Source organism: Pinus tabuliformis, chromosome J, assembly GCF_031772625.1.
Source record: "Pinus tabuliformis cultivar Carrire ecotype Pingquan chromosome J, CPIR1, whole genome shotgun sequence".
Lineage (NCBI taxonomy): Eukaryota > Viridiplantae > Streptophyta > Pinopsida > Pinales > Pinaceae > Pinus > Pinus tabuliformis.
In genome coordinates this window covers 371,229,193-371,250,662 of record NC_142295.1, presented here as the reverse complement: position 1 = coordinate 371,250,662, position 21,470 = coordinate 371,229,193, and the positions used below count along the sequence as shown (strand labels likewise).

The 21,470-nt window shown below is 34.9% G+C and overlaps 1 protein-coding gene across 1 annotated transcript; it reads left to right on the top strand.

Annotated features, from left to right (window-relative positions):
• Window positions 1-1,084: 1,084 nt before the first annotated feature.
• LOC149227282 (uncharacterized) lies at window positions 1,085-20,296 on the top strand. Its single transcript, XM_089375478.1, has 5 exons — window positions 1,085-1,567; window positions 1,824-1,863; window positions 8,948-9,045; window positions 19,051-19,367; window positions 19,491-20,296. Exons 2-5 carry the CDS (start codon window positions 1,855-1,857, stop codon window positions 19,973-19,975), a joined length of 909 nt encoding a protein of 302 aa, XP_089231604.1. The 5' UTR covers window positions 1,085-1,567; window positions 1,824-1,854; the 3' UTR covers window positions 19,976-20,296.
• Window positions 20,297-21,470: the final 1,174 nt, after the last annotated feature.

Sequence of the window (21,470 nt, the reverse complement as noted above, 5' to 3'; positions counted from 1 at the left end):
ATTTAAAAACCATTTTAATTTTAAATCTTAAATATCTATAAACTCATGATTCACATGATTCACATTGATATATATAAAGGGATGATTCACATTAATATATAAAGGGAGTTGTTTTTAGTAAGATTTTTTGGAAGTTTTTTTTGGAATTGTCAGGGTTAATTTCTCTAAAATCTAACAGAAATTCGTTGAAATCACAAGTTTGATTAATATATAAAGGGAGTTGTTTTTAGTAAGATTTTTTGGAAGTTTTTTTTGGAATTGTCAGGGTTAATTTCTCTAAAATCTAACAGAAATTCGTTGAAATCACAAGTTTGATTAGTAATCCTTGCTCAATAGAAGTGCCCTAAGAGTTTTTCAAGGTGTTGAATCCATATATATAATCAAAAAAATTAGTTTAAATAACACAAATCAAGATTTCACCACAATTTTTTACACCGAATTCTAGCACCAAAAACTCGAAAAAGTCGCACTAAAGACAATTATATAAAGGCGTTCTGACGCTACAAATTCGTTTGGATAACATATTCTTATTGGAATCTCGGAATTTAAAAAAAAAATCTGAATATTAGAGTGTTTGAATTGTTTTTTGATAGTGAAAATGGATTGAGCACCATAAAAAATATTTAGGGCACCCAAAATAAGTTTCACTACTATAACCCAGAGTTTTAAACATTTCTATCAAATTTCTATCATAATCTTATCAAAATTTCCATTATTTTCCACGCTAATTTGTGAGGTTAACCTCTACAAACACCTAACAAATCCGAATTAATTAATATGGCATATAATAATACAAATGAAAATATTATTCGGTCAAACCAAAGCAGTTGGAAATATCGAAGTTTCTAGACTCTATGGTTGGTGTCGTCGAAACTTGTAAAAACTCTCGTCTAACATACGGCCACGTGGAGGGTTTTAGCCAATCACAATACGGTGATGGTACATCTAAAATGCTTCGTGTCCAGTTTAGATGCATTTCAGGCGTCTCGGCATTCGTGGATACAGGAATCTATATTGTAATATAACTGGTTGTTTGAATTGAAAAAAATGACAGTTAAAGTTGGGGTTGTTGGATAAACGGATTTTAAATTAATAATTGGTTGTTTAGTTTGAAATTTACGGTTTAGATTGATTTAAAATTATGGGATGGGTGGAGAAACGAATTTTAGATTCTAATAATTAGTTGTTGAGATTGAATTTTACTGTTTAGATTGATTTAAAATGATCTAAAATACATAGTTAATGGAATGACATTGAATTCTGACACGATGAAATTATAACTGTTTGATTCCAACGAAAAATGTGAGAAAACCCACTCAAGAAAGTTAAAAAATTCACCCAAAAGGGACGAGGGAGTTAGCGTTTGGTCCACGCTCCGGGGATGCCCCTGCTCTGCCACAAGGGACGCCTCCAGAATGTTCCCGACACCTGACGCTCTCTTCCGTGTTTCGGGCGGGAGTTTGCTATAAATGCTATGTCTGAGAGACCCATTGCCCATTTTCGGCATTGACCAACCCACATTGCATTGCATTGCACTACACTTTCAGCGATTTTCAGGTTATCTCAGGTAATTATTTGGATGGAGTTTGACCACAATTTGTGTTTTAGCAGTGAATGGCAACAGATTCAGATCTCATCGTTTGTAGTTGTCGTTTGACAGATATTAGTCCGGTGATTTGTAGATCGATTCGTGTTAGTATCTGTTGGGTATAAAATTAGAGTTTAATTCTTCCAGTTTTAGCATGTGGAATGTGTTTTGGGGATTTATGTTGGGGTCAGGGATAGACTGTGGTAGCTAATTGATTACATTGGGGGTGTTTCAGGTGTGCAGCTTAAGCTTATTCTCTTGAAAATATGGCTGAGGTATGCATTCTGTTCCTTTCTGTACTCTGAACATTTCAAGGAAATTTTCTGCTTAGCTTTTATGGTTGCTTCTGCAGTTTTGATTTTCTCTTTCACCATTTTCATATTATAAGGCAATATCCTATTCCTTCGATGATATTTCCTTTGCCCATTTCTGTGAAGGACTCTTTTCAAACTCTTCATGGATGCAGTATATTCAATTTTCGTTGTGATTACAGCAATACTGAAGAGTACCGTCCGTCGCACATAATTTTACCAGAAACATGCTCCAATTTTCCGTATAATTTTCAAGCTCTGTAGGAGCAGCCCTATATTTCTTTTCTCGAAAAATCTGGATTGTTTTTAGGGGCGTTGGCCTGGATGTAGGACTTCTCTCATTAGATTTCTCAATACATGAGCAATATAGGCATCAGTTTTTCCCATATAATATTCAACCTCTATAGGAGCAGTCACATCTTTCTTTTCTCAAAAAATTATGGATTGTTTGTAAGGGTGTTGGCTTGGATGTAGGACCTCTATCATTAGATTTCTTAGTCCATGAGCAATATAGGCATCATATAGCAACGAGAATACTTTTATATACCAGAATTGAAAAGCCCCACAATTGAAAAGCCCCAGAAGTAGAGAAGATTGCCACAATGTACGTATTTGATACACTTTCCATTTGTTTTATCTTTTTATAGAAGTACAAATTCAGTGCAGAGAGTGATCTTTGATGAAGGTTCTCGAAGTTGCAACTAAATCCATCTTAACCCTGGTTTTGTTAAGCACCTTAGGTCATTGCTTAAAAGATAGGGGATCAAGATGTTAAGATTGATGTTTTTTCCATCTGTTGTCTTATTATGATTTTTTTATTAGACATATTTTTTTGCCCATTTTAGTTTATTAATTTTATTTATATATATTAATATCTATCAAGGCCAAAATTGACCCATGGCACTGAAAGCACCATAATATATTATATGATAGATGATATAGAAACTGCAAGCACAACTTCATGGATTACATAGCAGCAATAAACCCTAATAAAAAATAAGAGAATCCCAGCACAAGGAAGATTGAACCTATCAAAATGTGGAAAATCAACGAACCTCATCAAGAAGGAAGTCACATAGAAAGAGAAGAATCTTGCTACATTGGAAAGGCTTTTTGGCACTCAGCACTATGATAAAATGTGATCAGTGTGACCCCAATGATTTCCTTGGATATGTGATGCCTCACGGGTCTACGAGAGCCAAGTTGTTGGTCAAAGGTTCCCTTTCCTTTTGAAGTGTGAGAAGGCCATAAGAAATAAGTAATTGGCTTAGTGCATGTCATTCCATGACTACCTAAAAGGAGCCTATGTGAGTCCCTAAAAAGATAGAAGAGCCATCTTTTGATCTCATCAAAATGCACCTTGATCTTAGGCTCTAAAGTATAAATTTTACAATTATAGTGCTCTTTAGGATTATGGTAGTCCATCTTATTGTGAAGTCTATGGGAATGAGCTTTGGGTTGTGCTAGAGGGATGCTTAGATTGCAAGGCATTTGAGGTTTGGTGTACCTAGGAGGTTTAATTAATTCATCCTTGAATTGGAGATATAAATGCAAGTAGTGATAAAGCCTAGGGAAAGCAAGACTTTGACCACATGGACCAAAGGTAGGCTTTGTAAATCTCAACTTGAATGCCCTTATTTTATCTCTTGGAAAGCTCTAGAGCATCTATTAAGAAAGTTGTTTGAAACGAGCCTACCAATATCAAGAACTAGAAGAACAACAAAGCGAACATGGATATCTTAGGCAACCAAACTAGAAGTTCGTCATTAACATGAGCTTGTGTATCATCATCACTAGTTGGATTACCACCAAAGCAATGAGTGTGGTAATGTCAAAATTTTGCAAGAATAATAGCTCAAATAATTGATCTCTTAGCATGAATGTGCTTGGAAAACTTTAGGATAACTACCCTCCCTATTCGGTTATTGTCTAGCACTTGAAGTTATGTTCTTCAAATCTTGTACACACATAGAAGAGTTGGTGTCACCAACAAGTGAAGAGGTGGATCCTTGTCTTAATGTCTTGAAATTGAAGTTGGAAAATTATAGGAAAGCCTTAGCTACCAATTCCGACTAGCTAGGAATCACACTCAAGCAAAGCTTTTCACTCACCAAAGATTCTCAACAAACTAGCATCAACGTTGGCAAGTCTCCTTGGCACATACCAAGCTTATAATCACATAAGTTCTCTACACCAATGCTCTTTTTTAACAAGGGTTTACAAACCATAGCCATGTTGAATTATATAAATACATGGTTGGTCTCCAAGTTTACTTGTCCATCCTAGGGTTTCCTGAAATCCTAGTTCTTCAACTTTGGCATCAAGACTTTCCATGGAACATTAAGAATACAATAATTGAGTCTTCTTTGGAGCAAATCATCACACCAAGCTCAAGACTCATCAAGCTAGGTTCCCCATGATCTTGCCCTAGTCTCCATCCACCACATGAATAAGGCTACAATATCATCCAAGTTGTTAGCTCCACTCTTCTTGTCTTCTACTACTATTGGAAACCTAGTGTTATAATAGGAGCCACAAAATAAACCATCATCTCCTCAATTGTCATATTCTTTTTCTTAGGGTATACTTGCATAGCACGAACGTGAGTAAATAATGAGTAGTATCTAAAGAGCATCCAAGATGTGTCTTTGTCTTGTCTTGTCTTGTAGTAGCCCTAGTTTTTTGTTTCCTACAAGATATCTTCAAGACTGTGTTGCATGGGTACCCGCACCCGGGGGTGGGGTTCTCGAACCCGTCTCGGGTTCCCACACCCAAGTACCGGATTCGGGTACGGGTTCTTCCTAGACGAACCCAGAAGAACCGGGTTCTTCCATGAAGAACCGGGTTCTTCAAAAAAAAAATTTGGGTTCTTTTCCTTTAATGGGTTCTTGGATTCTTGGGTTCTTTGGGTGCTTGGGTTCTTGGGTTCTTCGGGTTCTTCGGGTTGGGTTCTTCGGGTTCTTTGGGTTCTTCATAAGAAAACTACATTAAAAATTTAATTTTCAAATAATTTTTTTTTATTGAAATTTAAAAAATAACTTATAACAAAGGTAAAACTTATAACAAAACCTAAAAAACCCTAAATCAATTCTTGTCAATCAATTTGGAATGAAACATTCTTCCACGGTCCTTACCATCAAAACCTGTGTTGCACGGGTACTCGCACCCGGTTTTTAAAGTTTTTTACAAGTCTTGTTTTTTAAGAATTCTTGTAAATCAATTTGGAATGAAACATTCATTCCCGAGCCAAATAACCATCAAATTATAAACTGTAAATGCACACATACAGGTTCAGACATTTTCGGTCAAATAGAAAGTAGGATTGAGACCAGCGATAAGCTGTAATCAGCTGATGCTGTTAAATGGCGAAGGGCTATTTTGGACAATGGCTAAATTAAGTATCAAAATCTGCCAATTTCTCACAGCATTCTGATAACATCATGTTAAGATTAAAACTAGGAAAATATGCCTAAATCATATATGGTCTCTACAGACTTGTACACCAAGTAATCTCTAAAAACTGCGAAGATGTTTTATGTTTAGATAATTAATATTCAGGCAGAGCTTCGCACTCAAAGACAAACTATCCCTCAAACCATCAGATGGCTGTTGTGCATTTTATTGGGAAACAAAGACTGATAAGCGTGTTTTGTGGAAGGGTAAGGCTGCCACTGTTTTTGGGATTGCTTTACCACAGAGCACACCATGCATGGGGCAGGTGGATGATTAGACATCAAGAAAATTCTAGACCACTATTAGGTTGAGAAGAATCTCCTATGAAAAAATTGTGTTTTTATATGGGAGAGACTAAACATTCAAAGCAAAGTTACAAGCTCAAGCTCCAGCCAGAATGAGCAATTTCAATAAGGAGAGAAGTTGTCTTGAAATTAGAGCAGGAGGCAGAAATGCTAACACTCCTTGGCTGTGTAGGAGGAAGGGTCTGTACGACCATAACTTGATTCATTGATAGGTATCCTTGCAAATGAACCTAAGCTGCATAGTTATTTTAAAGCCTGTGTGTGACAAAATCTATCCCAAGTTTCACCAAAATAGCTGAGTCTAGTATTTATCCTAGTATGTATTTTGAATTTTCAGTTTTAGTAGTAGCCTTGAGCTCTCTCACATAGCTGTCACAGTGTCATGGTTACACGGAAAAGATTCAAAAGAACAGTTTTTTGGGGATAAATTTTTAAATTTCAATGTCAATGTTGAATGTTCAATGATGTGCATGTTTAAATGATTATCATTAAAGTTTTCTTGTTTAAAGTTGAAAAAATATACAAATTCAAATTTCATATATATTATTAATTATAAATTTATAATTTATAAAATATAATTATTAAAATTTAATATTATTATATTACCCAACGAACCCACGCACCTTGTTTCCAAAAATGCCGTCCCCGTCTCGGTCCCGGTCCCGGTCCCGGTCCCCGCACCCACGTTTCCTGGCAACATAGCTTCAAGATGATGACAAAGATAGAATAGAGTACAATGGTATTACAAGAGCTCTCTTCTCCCTTTATATATAGAGTAGGTGAGGGAGGCTCATAGAAAACAAGATCTTGTGTCCACATGGTTACCATCAAATAATTCTTCAAGGAGTGTTCTATAATACAATAATAAACAATTATCGCACAAGGTTTATTCAATCCATGAAATGCCCCCCTTGTATCCCCTCCTCTAAGATGGTGTGCTCTCCAACAAGGTGTTAGTCCAATGCCTCGTCTTCCATGGTGGTCTAACATTCACGTATCTTCATGTAGGGCACCCTTCCTCTAATTGTGTGCCACATATCCTTTTGTGCCCAATTCTCCTCAACATGTGTGCCAATGTGACCACTATCCTCCAATGGTCATCCTCAACATGTGTTTAGGTCTACAACCAACCTCCGTGAAGTATGCTCCTTAACCCAAGTGTCCTCATGCCAAGCATCTAATGTCCAATGTGTATATCACATGGTCCCATGCTCTTAGGGTTAAGTACCCTCCTCCATGTGCCTAGTGCCGCTTCTCCTAGGTAGATATCTCTCCTAATAAAGCAATTGATCCCCCATTCGGTGCACCCAATGAGTTAGGCATCATGTCCATTAGGGTAACAACCTCCTAGGTAAGGGCACTGTGCTAGCACTTTAACCAAGGTCAAGCATCCATCTTAGTTGAACCATCTATATGCCCATCAAGCATTGCCAAGGGATTAGGGGACCTAGTGCTCTCCTAACATGGTTAAAGCACTTTTGGAGTGACCCCAAAAGCTAATAGAAAGTCCAGAAAGAAGGAAGCCATCAGTGGAGCCAATCCTCAAGGTACTTGATATAATTACCTCTAGCTCATCCATGTAAAGTCATGGGAAACCTTATTTAATTCCTATGTTACTTTGAATTCCCTTGCACGCACCAAAGCTTACATGTACCTACCATTGATAAACTTGTAAAGTGTTATCACAAGTAGTATCACCAAGGTGGGAAGACTTAGATCCTTAAGGTTGTTAATTAGCAAATGTCCAAGAATTGTGTCAAATGCCTTGCAAATGTTTACAAAGCAACAATGTATTTAGTGTTACACACATTATGTTACATGACACATATTTTCCACGTAGTTTGTAAAGTGCACTTCACTTCTAAATGTAAAGACACACATATTGTTGAGTGATAAGCTAAGTCATATGGTTTGCTGAATTTGAACCTTTGTGTTTGAGTTTTGGTGAACCCCAAGTTTGTTAATCCCCACAGGTGAACATAATGTTAACCTAAATGAATTCAAATTTATAAAAGCGAATTTAGTAACAAATTTAATTGGGGTTCAAGGAAGGGTTTTCTATGTTTTAATAGTTTAAGTAAAAAAATTATTACACCCGTAACCTATACCTCTCTCTACCCTAGGCATTCATTTTTCACATGTTATTTGTCGGTCTTCAAGCCTGAGATTGACTGGCTCTACTAAATGGTAAATACAGTTCGTAAAGCCTTAAAGGCTTTGGCTTTGATTTTCAGGCTTTTAGGCTTCAAGTCAATTACTTTCGACATTTTTTTCATGCTCCAACTATCGTTGGCCGATTTGCATTATGACAATTTATAGACTTATATTGGATTTCTATTTCATTGAGGGTCAAGGCTTCGGCAAGTATATGAAGTTTGAGAAACATGTGCTATTCTTTTGTATTATTAAGTTATTCATGAGTTATACATGTTTATTGATCGGGGCTGTTATTCATATTATATTTTATTAATGTTAAGAGAAACGATGATTTCTCATTTTTTATATATATATATATTTGTGAGAAATATTTAATATATGTTTTTATTCTTATGGATTGTTCAGACAATAAGGTTTGAAGTTATTGTATGAATATTATTCATTATGAACTTAAAATATTATTATGAACTCAAAATATTATCTGCTAGAATTGAATTTTCTTATAAGAAAGATAATAATTTCTCCAGACTATCTAAATTAATAGAGGTAAGAATTGAATCTGGGTAAAAAAAAAATAACAATTTCTCCCCACTACCTAAGCTAAATCCTTTTTATATATAAATGAAGACATCGGAAATTTTGAATTCGAACTGAACATAATCACTAAAGACTTGGAAACAGCATATCATCTGAGAATCCTTTCCACTCTTAGTTCGTGTCCATGAGGAAACAAGGATATTTACATGTAGTCTGTGGCTGTTGTGCACGAATGATGGCATTCTATATTTGTCTGTATTCACCCACGTGGATGTGTATGCCTGGTGTACATTTGTGGTTTTGTTGTTTTGTTATATCATGATACCATGCCGGTACGTTCAAAATGCAATACATAAATATCTCATTTTTTTTAAAAGGAGTTTACAGTAGGTTCAAAATGTAATGCATAAAATCACACCCATTTCGCTCTGCAGCCGAAATAAAGGGGAACACCTCACTTCGTCTCACCCCTCGGGAGAGTGTTTTCATTTTTTTTTAAAGGAGTTTACTTGTGTATCTTTGTGTAATATGCCTGTGCTTTTATTCATGTGAGATTATTATATGGAAGGAAATTACTAAACATCCTCATCATGCAGGAAGGAGAGAAGGTCATGGTAAATGTTTATGATCTAAGCCAAGGACTTGCTCGTCAACTCTCAACTACTTTTCTTGGAAAAGCCATTGAAGGAATTTGGTAAGTAGATTTTAGTTTTAAGGTTTGAACACATAACAATATTCATGAGCAACTTCTATGTCATGCACATATGGAATTTGAAATACTCGAGGACATTATTTGCATGTAAATTTGGAAGTTGGAGAATGGCCTTCGCTCGTGACATGGTTGTAATCTCATTATATGTTTTTAACTTGATTAGAGTCGTACCTTATAGTTCCATTTAATGTAGACCGATTTCTGTGAAATATATTTATTTTTCCATTCTTTCTTGCTGTTTTTACAATAGCCAAGCAAGAGATGTATGATTAATGGATTGCAAATATTAGATAAACTAGTTAGTTTAGTTTAGGTTAATAAGCCTATAGAACACCCACACAGATTAATAGATAGAATTTTCCACATGTATATGTATCATTGATGGCACTTCATTTTCGGTAACAGGGATACATTTTTTAATTTCAGAATGATCGACCATCATTGTTGGGTGTGAAATCTTAGAAGAAGCTTAGTGAAAACCATGTTAGGTCGTTTTTGTTAAACCGGCTAGTTGGCTTTATGTGTGAATTAGTATATGTTCATTATAGATTGCTATCCAAGTTTAAAAACTTGCATTAGTTATGGCTACTCTGCTCTATTTAAGATATGAAGTGAAGCGTGCCCCGAATGTTTATTTGAACAGAAGTTCTTGGTAAATGATGTCGGAAAATGAAAGAGATAAAATGTATAAAGCATACCGTTGATTTTTCTTGCGTATGTTGGAAGGGGAAGCTTGCTTACCTCTGTGGTGTTCCATTACTGCAAAACTACATGATGATTCTTGTTGTGTATATTACTATATCTATGAAGTATAAAATTATTTTTATGGAGAAAAAAATCATAAATGGCTTGATAAGAGCCGGGGATTGGTAAAATTATAAGCAGGATTGAAAGTAAAGCAGACTCTCTCATGCTAGTTAATGTAAACTTTAAAGTTTGCCATCCTAAGTTTTTCATTTTCACAAGCCATTCTCAAATCTCAGATAGCAAATGTCTTAAGTTTCAATCTTAGGACCAGGTTGAGACATAGCACAAATGGATTATGAGTTTCAACTTCCTACTTTTGGTGACACTCTTCTCATAACTCGAAATTTCTGTTATGGACAGTGTGTGGTCAATAGAGTTGTCTATGTTTGCATTTTTAATTTATTGAAAGTATATTTAGCGTGGGTGGAATTAACACATTTAAATTAAGGGAGAGATATGTGTTGTCTTCATATTCATAATCATGTGTATGCAATTTGGATGGAATAACGAGCTTTCTTCAAAGTTTATGAACAAGAAGGTAAGCATCTTGGTAGAATACTTAAAACATAGATGGAGCTAGTGCATTATATGTATAATGATTACATCAATGGATTGTTGCGGAAGAAAAATGAGGTTGTACCCATCAAATGCGAGGCATATTAACATTGTTCTTTAACTAATGCATTTTATCTCCATTCATTACCAAATTAGCATTGACATTGTCTCTTTAGAACAAAGAAACTTGGGAAGGCAAGGGGTCAAAATGTAACATCTCCCCTATACATACGTGAACTTTGTTAATGTACCAAATGGGGTTGAACTTTGTTAATGTACCAAATGGAGTTTTGCCATATGTGCTCATCTCCATCAAGAAGGTTATCTTATCGATTTTAGAATGTCCTTGGAAGATAATTGGAGTCTTGCATTTATCTATTCAATAATGATAGCGCTCCCCTTTCAGCTACCTTAAACAAACGAAACGAAAGAACCTTAGTTGTGACTACAAGCTTAGTTAGCCAATGTGGTGATTTGTCTATTCAACAATGATAGTGCTCCCCTTTCAGCTACCTTAAACAACAGAAACAAAAGAAACGAAAGAGCTTAGTTATGACTACAAGCTTAGTTACCCAATGTGGTGATTTAAGAAAAAAATGAATTTTGTTGAATCTCAAGTAGTGGCATATGTATGTAAAGAAAATTTGAGTTTTGTTAAATCTAAAGTAGTGGCCATATATATGCATGCATGCATGTGTATAGTCTCGAGATTTAATGTGATATATTTTTGATTAAAGATGAAGTTTAAAAATATTTGTATTTGTTTTTTGTTGGAGTATATATAAATTTATAATAGAATTTTTGCAAAATTGTCTCTATCAAATTGATAAGTGAATTTATTATATTTTCTTGTATAACATACATTTTCCTTGAATTTAAACATGAATAAGGTCTAGGTAATGTAAAATACAAGTACATTAGAGGTATAATCAAGTACTTAAGTGAATCCTATTTGTTATACTTTAGCCCTATAGTCAAGGATTATGACTCTGTAAATCAAGTTATAACATGCCTTGTCTTTAGACAAACAAAATAGAGAAGCTTCGAGAATTGGATGTGGAATATTATTAGGAATCATGTAACACACGTTGAAGACAGTTTAGTTTTTGTATAGAGAGGAGTCCTAGTACTTGCTATTGGATAGTTTCGGGCAAAGCTTATGTGGTTAAGTGAAGGAACTTCAATTGACTCACCATTCTAGCGTTATAGTTCATTTTGACCCTACACAAGTTTAAAAATACTTCTCTAGAGAAACATACCTTAAGTTGATGCAAACAAACTCAACTTCTCAACATTAAGTGTTCCAAATGGCTTAATTTATATCCTTGTTTTTACCCTAAAAGGTTGTACTAGTCGAAGCCACCATACCCCAACTAGAGGCAAAATTTGGGGATGATGATCAAACTATATGTTGGTGGTAAATATATTGGAAGATATTGTTGAATTGTTGGCAAATAAACCTATCCTTGGTGGACACTCACTGAATTAAGCATTATAATTGAAATCATGGTGTTAACCAAATACTAAAGAAGCATCAATTCTTGTTGCATATTTCATCAAAGAGACAAAACTTGTTCCACAATGGTCAATGTTGCACAAGGAGACTCAAACTCATCCTTGTTGATTATACATAGAAATTTTCAAACCAATCCTTGCCCTATGAATGGTTTCTACACATCCCCAAAAAGAATCTCCATTTGCACAATACCCACTTCTAATATTCACCATCAAACCTCTCCTTAGATAAATTCAGATAAATTAACTAGTGAAAGGGGAAACACTTTTATAACAAAAGTTATGATCCCAACTCCAAATGGTTACAATGAAATAGGATCTACTCACATTGATGAGATGCATATTCATCTTTGTCAACTCATTTCTAACCAATGGAACTATCTGTAGTAGATTAAATAAGCTCCTAACCGCGAAACATAGCTTTGCAAACAATAGAAAAATATTGTAGAACTTTGCCTTGCAGACATAGGGCTAAATAAATGACAATTAAAGATTATTAACGCAATAGCATGTGTTCAACCATTGGTAAAAAACAACATTCCCATGAAGAAACAAGGTACACCCTTCATTAAACCAAAAAAGCACTCCAGGATTATAAATTCCAAAATTTCATTAACATAGATGGGTCCAAGACCTCCTTGCACAAATCAGACAAAAGGGGTGCCGTAGGGCTTTGCACATTCACATTGTAATTGAATTCCTCATGCCTTGAGACATAACCTTCCTAGTAGAACAAAACATGTAATGAGCAAGCAACTATTTCACGCCTTTTGTTAGTCTCTTCAAACTAATGCTTGCACCCAACTAACTAATTGAGTGATTTGCAGTTTGGAAGCCAAAGAACTCCCTTGGCACTTCTTATGCCTTTTTAAATAGGCTTCCTACCAAGAATAAATCACTAACACTTACTATATCATCTCTTTTTACCACCAATAATGACAACATATTCCCGTTCTGCAACCTATATTTGGTGTTGCTAGATCCAATCACTTTCTCTTGAGCAGTGATTGCCTTCCTCCCACTAATATTAACAACCTTCCTCCCACCAACAACCTTCCTTTTCCTAACAACCTTAGTCCTACCAAGGCCAACAATTTTAGGCTTGCTAATTCCAACAACTCCCAATGCTCTATCATTAACTAATACCGATCAACGCCACCAACACTACCTAATCGATGCCAATAATTTTTTTACTCATCGATCTATCCTTCATCATCTACTTCTCCATAAAACCTGTCAATCCTTTCTTCATTGTCCACCTTAGTGTTAATCAATACACATCAACCCCTTCAAAATCATCATCTTTACTCATCCAACCTCCCACAAGTGGACCCCCATTGGGTTATACTCGATTCTTTTGGGCCAATCCTTTCCGCCTTAAGATTCAATGAAAGAGTGGTGACTCAATCGAAGTTCCTTCCCTTAACCACATAACCTTTGCTCGAAATAACCACTCTTTATGCACCAATTGAAGTCGGTAGGGGATGCATTGCCATGGTGGTAGAGTTATACTTAGAGACAATATCATAAGGAAAGTTGCCTTATGACCTTTGGAATTGTTTTAAGAAAATATTGAAAGTTAGTTCCATCTCATTCGGTATGAACAAGATATGAAAAGCAAGTAGCAGTATCTTTAACATAAACAAAGGTAAAAAGGTAAAAGAGATACGATAGAATTCCATTGGCTCGCAATCAAATTACTAATTGTGGAGGAGAAAGAAGCAATAGTGCAAATATTTCAAAGAATTACATAGCCTCATCCAAAAAGATATATCATTGTTCAATTGTTCAATACTAGCACATTGGATGATGTATAGGCTAAGGCTAGGTATGTGGAAAGCAAAGGGATATTGGATAAAGGGTACCAACGGTGTTGTCATTTTTCAACTTGATACACTTGAAGTCTAGTATTTCAAGAATATGTATGATGTTGATCGTGAGTGGCATCCATTCATGGACGTAATGGGGGGTGTTGATGTAGATATTGTGTCATAATGCAAACATAGATTCCATACGGAAGATGGTATACTCTATTATTACCTAGATTTATGTTCCTAAAAGGGAATGCCAACTCTAGTTGATAAAGGGTAGTAAGGGATTTTCTTATGAATAAGACCTTGGCCAACCTATAGAGGTGACTCTAGTGGAATTGTATGCAAGCAAATGCTAAGAACTCATTAGACAATGTGCGTTGTGGAGCATCTCTAAGCCTCCAAACCAAAATTTGGAACTTAGATGTCACTTCCAATGTCCTTTGAAACCATGGGAGAGAGATTCTATTTATTTTGTAGGATGGTTGTCAGGAACATGATGTCATCACAATTAGATATTTATGATTGTTGATAAAAGAAATATGTATGTGTTATTCCTTGCAAAATTTTGGTTATGGGGTAAGATGCAACAACATTGTCTTTACATGTGTGAATGTTGGGTTGTTTACATCTATTATGTTACATAGGGACCCTAAGTTTCTCAACCACCTTTGGATCACATTGTAGATAGTGATGGACATCGAGATATCTCAATTGGGTCTACCTCAAGTGGTTGAGAGGAAAAATATTATACTCCCCACATGAGTTCAAACTTGCTTGTGAGCCAATTATTGATGGGGGGTCTTAGAGGCTAGAGGGTTAGATGATAAGTGAGATGTAAAAAGAAAAGTGACACCAAGTTAAAAAGGAGTATCTCCTTCCATTTGCAAATAGAGGGACAAAGTGAAGTTGTTAATTACATATTGGTACAACTAATTGGATGGTATAATCACAAATATTTAAAGTCATGGGATGAGTGCCCCATATGTTTAGCATGCACATGATAAGGGAAATCATATCATGTATCATTGGGACTTTCACCTCTTGAGATGTCTTGAATTTTTGTAGTAAAGCTTCAAAGATGTAAGAGAGATTCCACCATGAAAATTTCCAAATATTAGTCTTCAAACACAACACAAGAATATAGAGAGAAGAACCCTTAAGGTAAGGTAACACCATCAAATGCTCCCTATGGAAGGAATCACTCCACAAACCATGGTTATTGCAGGATAGTACAATCCAATACACATTGAACACAATGATACTCATGTATCTATACTTTCTTATGAGTATTTCTGGGGACCTTATGCCAACTGCCCCTTGTTATTATATTATTTCCTTTTAATTAGAAAGTAGACCTATTACATTATTATGGCCACATTACATTAATTATACCTTTGGATACCTCCCTATGTAGTCCATATTATCTTCCTTAGGTATATTACATTCCATCCCCTCTGGCATGTTTCATCCTCAAAACATGGGAAGAAGTCATATAATATAACCTACTAACCAATGTAGCCAAATGTGGAGATAGGGTCTAATTGTAGTAGTCTTTTCTCGATTTTGACCCTAGTTTCTTTTGACCCATGTCTTTGCTGTGATGCTTTGATATCTCCACGCATTGCTTTTAGTCTTTGATGTGCCTTCATCTTGGCTGCCTTTTTGATTCCATGTTGCCCCATATGAAGTTTTGTTGACGTTGACACCCTTGTTTTGATGACTGTTGTTTCCCTAAATGGTGCAGGTGGTGATATATAGCAACTTTTGTCATTGAATTTTCTTTATTTGATTATTCAACACTTTAGCTACTTCTCACACCTTTGTTTTGATGACTGTTGTTTCTTTAAATGGTGCAGGTGGTGATATATAGCAACCTTTGTCATTGAATCTTCTTTATTTGATTATTCAACACTTTAGCTACTTCTTCCTTTTTATGTCCTTATTGGGTTTTTTTTTTCAAGTTTTTCTTTAGGGTATTCTTCTAACTCAAGCTTGGAGTTTTCATTTGATTTTTCTTTCTCTGGCTTTCCAACATGCAATTCATTAGTTTCGTCTTCTTTTTTAAGCCTTTCCATCGGATTTTCTTCAAGTGCTTTTGTAATCTTTTCCCTTCTTTATTTAAAATGTCATTAGGTATTACAATTGTTTCTCTAAGTGATTTCATCGTGTGGTCCCTTGGGCCCTTCTTACTTACTAAGAGACGTATCCTATATTGTAATCTTCTTTTTCTTGTACCGGAACTTCAAAAACTACTTTTTCACATAAATATATAACGATCTCTAGAGTGATTTCATCCCCTGGTCCCTTGGGCCTTTCTTACTTACTCAGAGACGTGCCCTATATTGTAATCTTCTTTTTCTTTTTTTACCAAAACTTCAAAAATTACTTTTGCACATTAATATATAACGATTGGGCACATGCTATTGCTTTTATAAGCTTCAATTGCCCTTTTATAAGCTTCAAAAACTACTTTTTCACATTAATATATAACTACTTTTTCACATTAATATATAACGATCTCTAAAGTGATTTCATCCCCTAGTCCCCTGGGCCCTTCTTACTTACTCAGAGACGTCCTATATTGTAATCTTCTTTTTCTTTTACCGAAACTTCAAAAACTACTTTTGCACATTAATATATAACGATTGGGCACATGCTATTGCTTTTATAAGCTTCAATAGTCCCTTGGTTGCGAGACAAATGTCTGTAATATTCTGCCATTGTTTGCAAATTTATGTTTTGGTTTTAGTAGATTATAAATTACTACGACTATTTTCGTGTAGTTTCGTTGGTCATAAATGGACTAATAGTGACTAATAGTGACGATGAACATCCGGTCAATGAGACTGTCTCCTAACTCGCTGAAAGTGTGGGATTTTGGATTAGTTGTATATACTAAATTAAACAATCGGAAGATATCAACGAGGCTAAGTAGATGTCACTGGTAGTCGACCTGCATGTTTAAGTTACATTTTTTCCAAGAACACTGAGTTACATATAAAGAGGGAATCTCATGAAAGGATGTCTCTACCCGAAGTTGTCATTTATATCCCCTCATTTATTTAAAGGGTGGGCAGGATCAAGTTAGGGATATTTAGTAGTCATGGAGGATAAACAATTTGTATGGTATAACGTAGTCATACAATTCCTACAATTGATGTCGAGTAGGCCAAGCAGGTTAAAGGCTGAAGGCACTAGAGATGCTCTCTATGTAGTATCCTACCAGTGAATGTTGCTTCAGCTAATTAAGGATGGCGAGAGGCAATATCTGCAAAGGCTTGAATACCATCAGTCTTCAATAACCATTGACCACTTTAATGGACCTATCATGCAAAGAAATCAACTCAAATGTGCTTAACTCAATGTGGAGGTCGGATTGATGACCAATTTTGATTTAGAATAGTTCTAACAATTTAGAACCTTAGAAACAATTCTAATTAAATTGCATTCTTGCATCAAGTCTGACATTAATAAAAGTTTTTCGTTTTCATTTATTTTTTTGAAGTTACTGACTGGAGCTGGAAAAGTGTTTCCTGTCTATGTGGCATGACATCAAAAGTTTGACTTTGGCTGTCTGAAATTTGGTTAGTCTTATACAGTTCAAATGTATTAACATTGTCACTATGGTGGATTTGTAAAATATTTGGGGGACACACGTTCAAAACGTCTTTAATATACGAGATCTCGTTGGATGGCCACTGCAAGCCCATGCCCATCTTTGTATTTCCTGGTCACATATCGCATTTGATATGACCAAGGTCCTGGGGTTTAAGGAGCACAAGGAGTCTAAGCTAAATTATGCAAATTTTCCTTGTGAATATTTTAAAAATGAAAATTCCAAAAATTGCGTGGCCTTGTTTCCATTTTTGATGTCTTCGTTGGTAGCACATGCCTTTTTAAGTGGATTTTTATCATTCCTGGGTTTTGGTTTGCAATCAGTATACGTAGTTGTGACATTTTCTGCCGATAGGCTTTTAACGTGTTTTCATACTTTCTAAAATTAAATCTTTTACAATAAAAAAATATGAATCTATAATGGTCCCTTTTAATCTCTACAGTGGCCTAAGTTAATCCATGGAAAATGATTTCTTCTAAGTGGCCTAAATTGATGTCTTCGTCGGTAGCACATGCCTTTTAACTTTTAAGTGAATTTTTATCATTCCTGGGTTTTGGTTTGCAATCAGTATAGTTTTGACATTTTCTGCCGATAGGTTTGTAACGTGTTTTCATACTTTCTAAAATTAAATCTTCTACAATAAACAAAAATATGAATCTATAATGGTACCTTTTAATCCCTACACAATGTTAGAATGGTTATTCACGGTGGCCTAAATTAATCCATGGAAAATGATTTCTTCTAAGTGGCCTAAATTGATCCATGGAAATGGTTTGTCTGTTTTTTTTTTTTTTTTTGAATTTAAAGAAATATCTAGGTAGATCTACCTGAAAGGATCACATCCTATTGGTTTATTAGCAAAGCCTAACCCCGAGGTTCTTGAGGAGAAGTGATTCCGTAACCTCGTTACAACTCCCTATCAGTGAGGTGCTTTAGCAACGGGAACTCGACCAACTGAGCTAACCTGTAGAGCTATTTCATAGAAAATGATAAACTTTGCAATTTAAATATTACTTTGGATGATCTTTGAACTTTTCATGAAAGGTTTGCACAGAAAAGACATCCAAAAATGTTGGAGGAAGTAGTGGCCAAGGAAACAATTAACCTTGCTGAATCTAAGAGGTTTTATGGCATGGTGAAAGTGCAGTCTTTGGATTTGATGTGGTGAGGGTTTAGTGTTTTTTTTGGGGTGCAAAAAAGCATTTGAGCAATAGCTATCGATGCTTAATACGAGCAGAAAAATGGTTTTTAAGTTTGCTAGGTGTTCGATGTAAAATCCAAAAAATATTTCAATGAAACTTGAATTTTCGGAGCAAAATTAGTTTACCTGCTTATCTTGTTGCTCATATTTCCACTTAAGATTTCATACTTTTTGACGTTTGTTGATTCATTTCTAAAATAATACCAATATTTGCAAACATTGAAACTAAATGGTTAACAAATCCAGTACCCGTGCTGTTCAAACACCAAAAGCCACTTTTAAATATATGTGAGTTAAGTTGAATTCTATATGAAATTTGTACATATATGACATAACTAAGCCATTGTTGTTCTGATGCATGCAATCATGCCAAATGGCTATTGAAAGGATCCGTCTTCAATTTACAGAGTGCTTTCCTGGTACTTTCCAGATATGGTGAAACTAACATAGATGCATGCTACTACAAGAATTGGAATGCACCAAGATTTTGTTTTCTACACTGAACATTATTTGGCATGTGTTTTTATTCTTATGTCCAGGCATACCGGTGTGGTAGTTTATGGGAAGGAGTATTACTTTGGGGGTGGTATTCAACACAGCCCTACAGGGCAAACTGCATATGGAAAACCGTGGAAAGTGGTTGAGTTGGGTATCACTCACGTCCCGATGGAAATGTTTGAAGAATTCCTGGAAGAAATAAGCCCTCGCTATACAGCTGAAACATATAGTTTGTTGCACCATAACTGTAACAACTTCAGCAATGAGGTTGCACAGTTTTTGGTTGGCTGCAACATCCCAGATTTCATCCTTCGGCTCCCACAAGAAGTGATGAACAGCCCAATGGGCCCTTTAATAAGTAAGTCGTTTTCAATACAGATGTTTATGCAGAAGAGTGGATGCGAAGAATGTTGCTGAGCTTGAGCGTTATATCACTAACTCATTTTTTTTCATTTGTATTTTCCCATTTCCTGTGAAGCAGTGCCAATGATAATGCAGTTTGAAGCTACTCTAAGATATGGAGGGGTACCTCAAGTTCCTCATATGGGTGCTTCATTACCCACGTCCAACCTTGTGCAGCAGCGAGGAATATCAAAATCCCCAAACAAGCAAGAAGATAGACGGGTGTCAGAATCAGTAAAAGTTGAAACTAATGTTAGCAGCAATATACCACCTAGAGTTAAACCTGTCAGTCATCTATTAGATGACTCAACCAACTCAGATGCCAAAGGGCCCAATAATTGTAATGAAGCTGCGGGTGAAAGTGGATCAAACTGTTTGGAGGGTGGAGCTCAACCAGAGGATCCTTTGGGTGATGCACGGACCAAAGTTCAAGAAGAAATTACTTCTGAATTTGCTACTTTAATGGCTAATGGCAGTTTGCGGGCCAGTGAAGCAGCGGCCATTGCAACACGTCGAGTAATGGAGAAACATGCTACTCTCAGTGCTACACCATCTCAGGGTTAAAACAAACCAGTATCACTTGTTAAACTTGAATTCCTAGTTGGTATGAACTGTTTGTAATTTCCAGTACTCAGATGATGGCAAAGGCAGTGGTATTCTACTCGCACTTTTTAGATATGTAAGACTCACGGACCATAGGCTTGTGGTTCAAAATTTAATCCAAGAAAGCCCGTGCTCTCCCAAATTCCAATATCTACTCTGTGTAGAATGTGAGAATACCATTAGTGAAATTCAGTACAATACACTGTTTAGTGATTGAGGGGTTCTGATAACATCTATGGCATATATTCAAAAGCATGCAAACTGTTTCAGTTTTTGTTGAAATTTTTTGTTCATTGTCCCATGTTTTCCTGACCATATTGAGTATGTCGTAAATGTTTTATGAGTTGTTTCTATTTTATTTTTGTGAGTAAAAGAAAAATATATAGTATATAGTTTAGAGTTTTTGGTTGGAATTTGGTTAAATCATTTTGGGTTAACTTATAATATTTTATTGTTTGAAATGTGTTTTTGATTGTATGTATAAATTTAGTTTTTAAAATTTTTTTGGACACTTGGATTGTGGAGATTTTAACGAGTTTTTGGTTAAATTGTAATATTTTATTGTTTGAAATGTGTTTTTGATTGTATGTATAAATTTAGCCTCTGAAAAACTTTTTGGGCACTGGATTGTGGAGACTTTAACGAGTTGGATTATGGAGACTGGAGACTTTAACGAGTTTGTGATTTCAATAAATCCTCGCAGGGGTTTTGGCATAAATTTGGTTAAATAATTTTTGGTCAAATTGTGATATTTTGTTGTTTAAAATATATTTTTGATTATATATGTGGATTCAACTTTTGAAAAACTTTTTGGGCACTTGGATTGTGGGGAATTTAACAAGATTGTGATTTCAATAAATTCTCACTAAAGTTTAGACAAATATTATCTGAAAATATGATTGGAAAAATTCCAAAATATATAAGTAAACTACTAACATTCCTATTCTCTTTTTTTTTTTCCATTTTACTTAATCATTTATCTGATCATTTACCACACATTTATCACAATTATTTTTCGAATTATGTATTATAGTATACTTATATTTCTTTCACATACATATTTCTCCACACATTTTTGTATCCATACTTCATATGTCTATACACATTCATGTATCCAAATTATATATTCCTGTCACATTCATATTTCTTATACTTATTCTTAATTTTAATATTTTAATTATTCAATTTTAATAATTAAACTTTGAATTTTATTTTTTTTACAAATTTTAAATAAAATTAGAAAAGAATCATAGATATTCACTGCCAAAATCATTTCATTGTTAATTAACATCATTGATATTGATAATTTTTTTGGGGTAACCTTCTTTTATATATATTATATTATTGACATTGCTCTGACATATATAATTTTAATTTGAAAAGTTTATATATATATAAATTAATTTTAAAATTTTGATATATATAATTTTTTTTAATAAAATATTTTGTTAATATA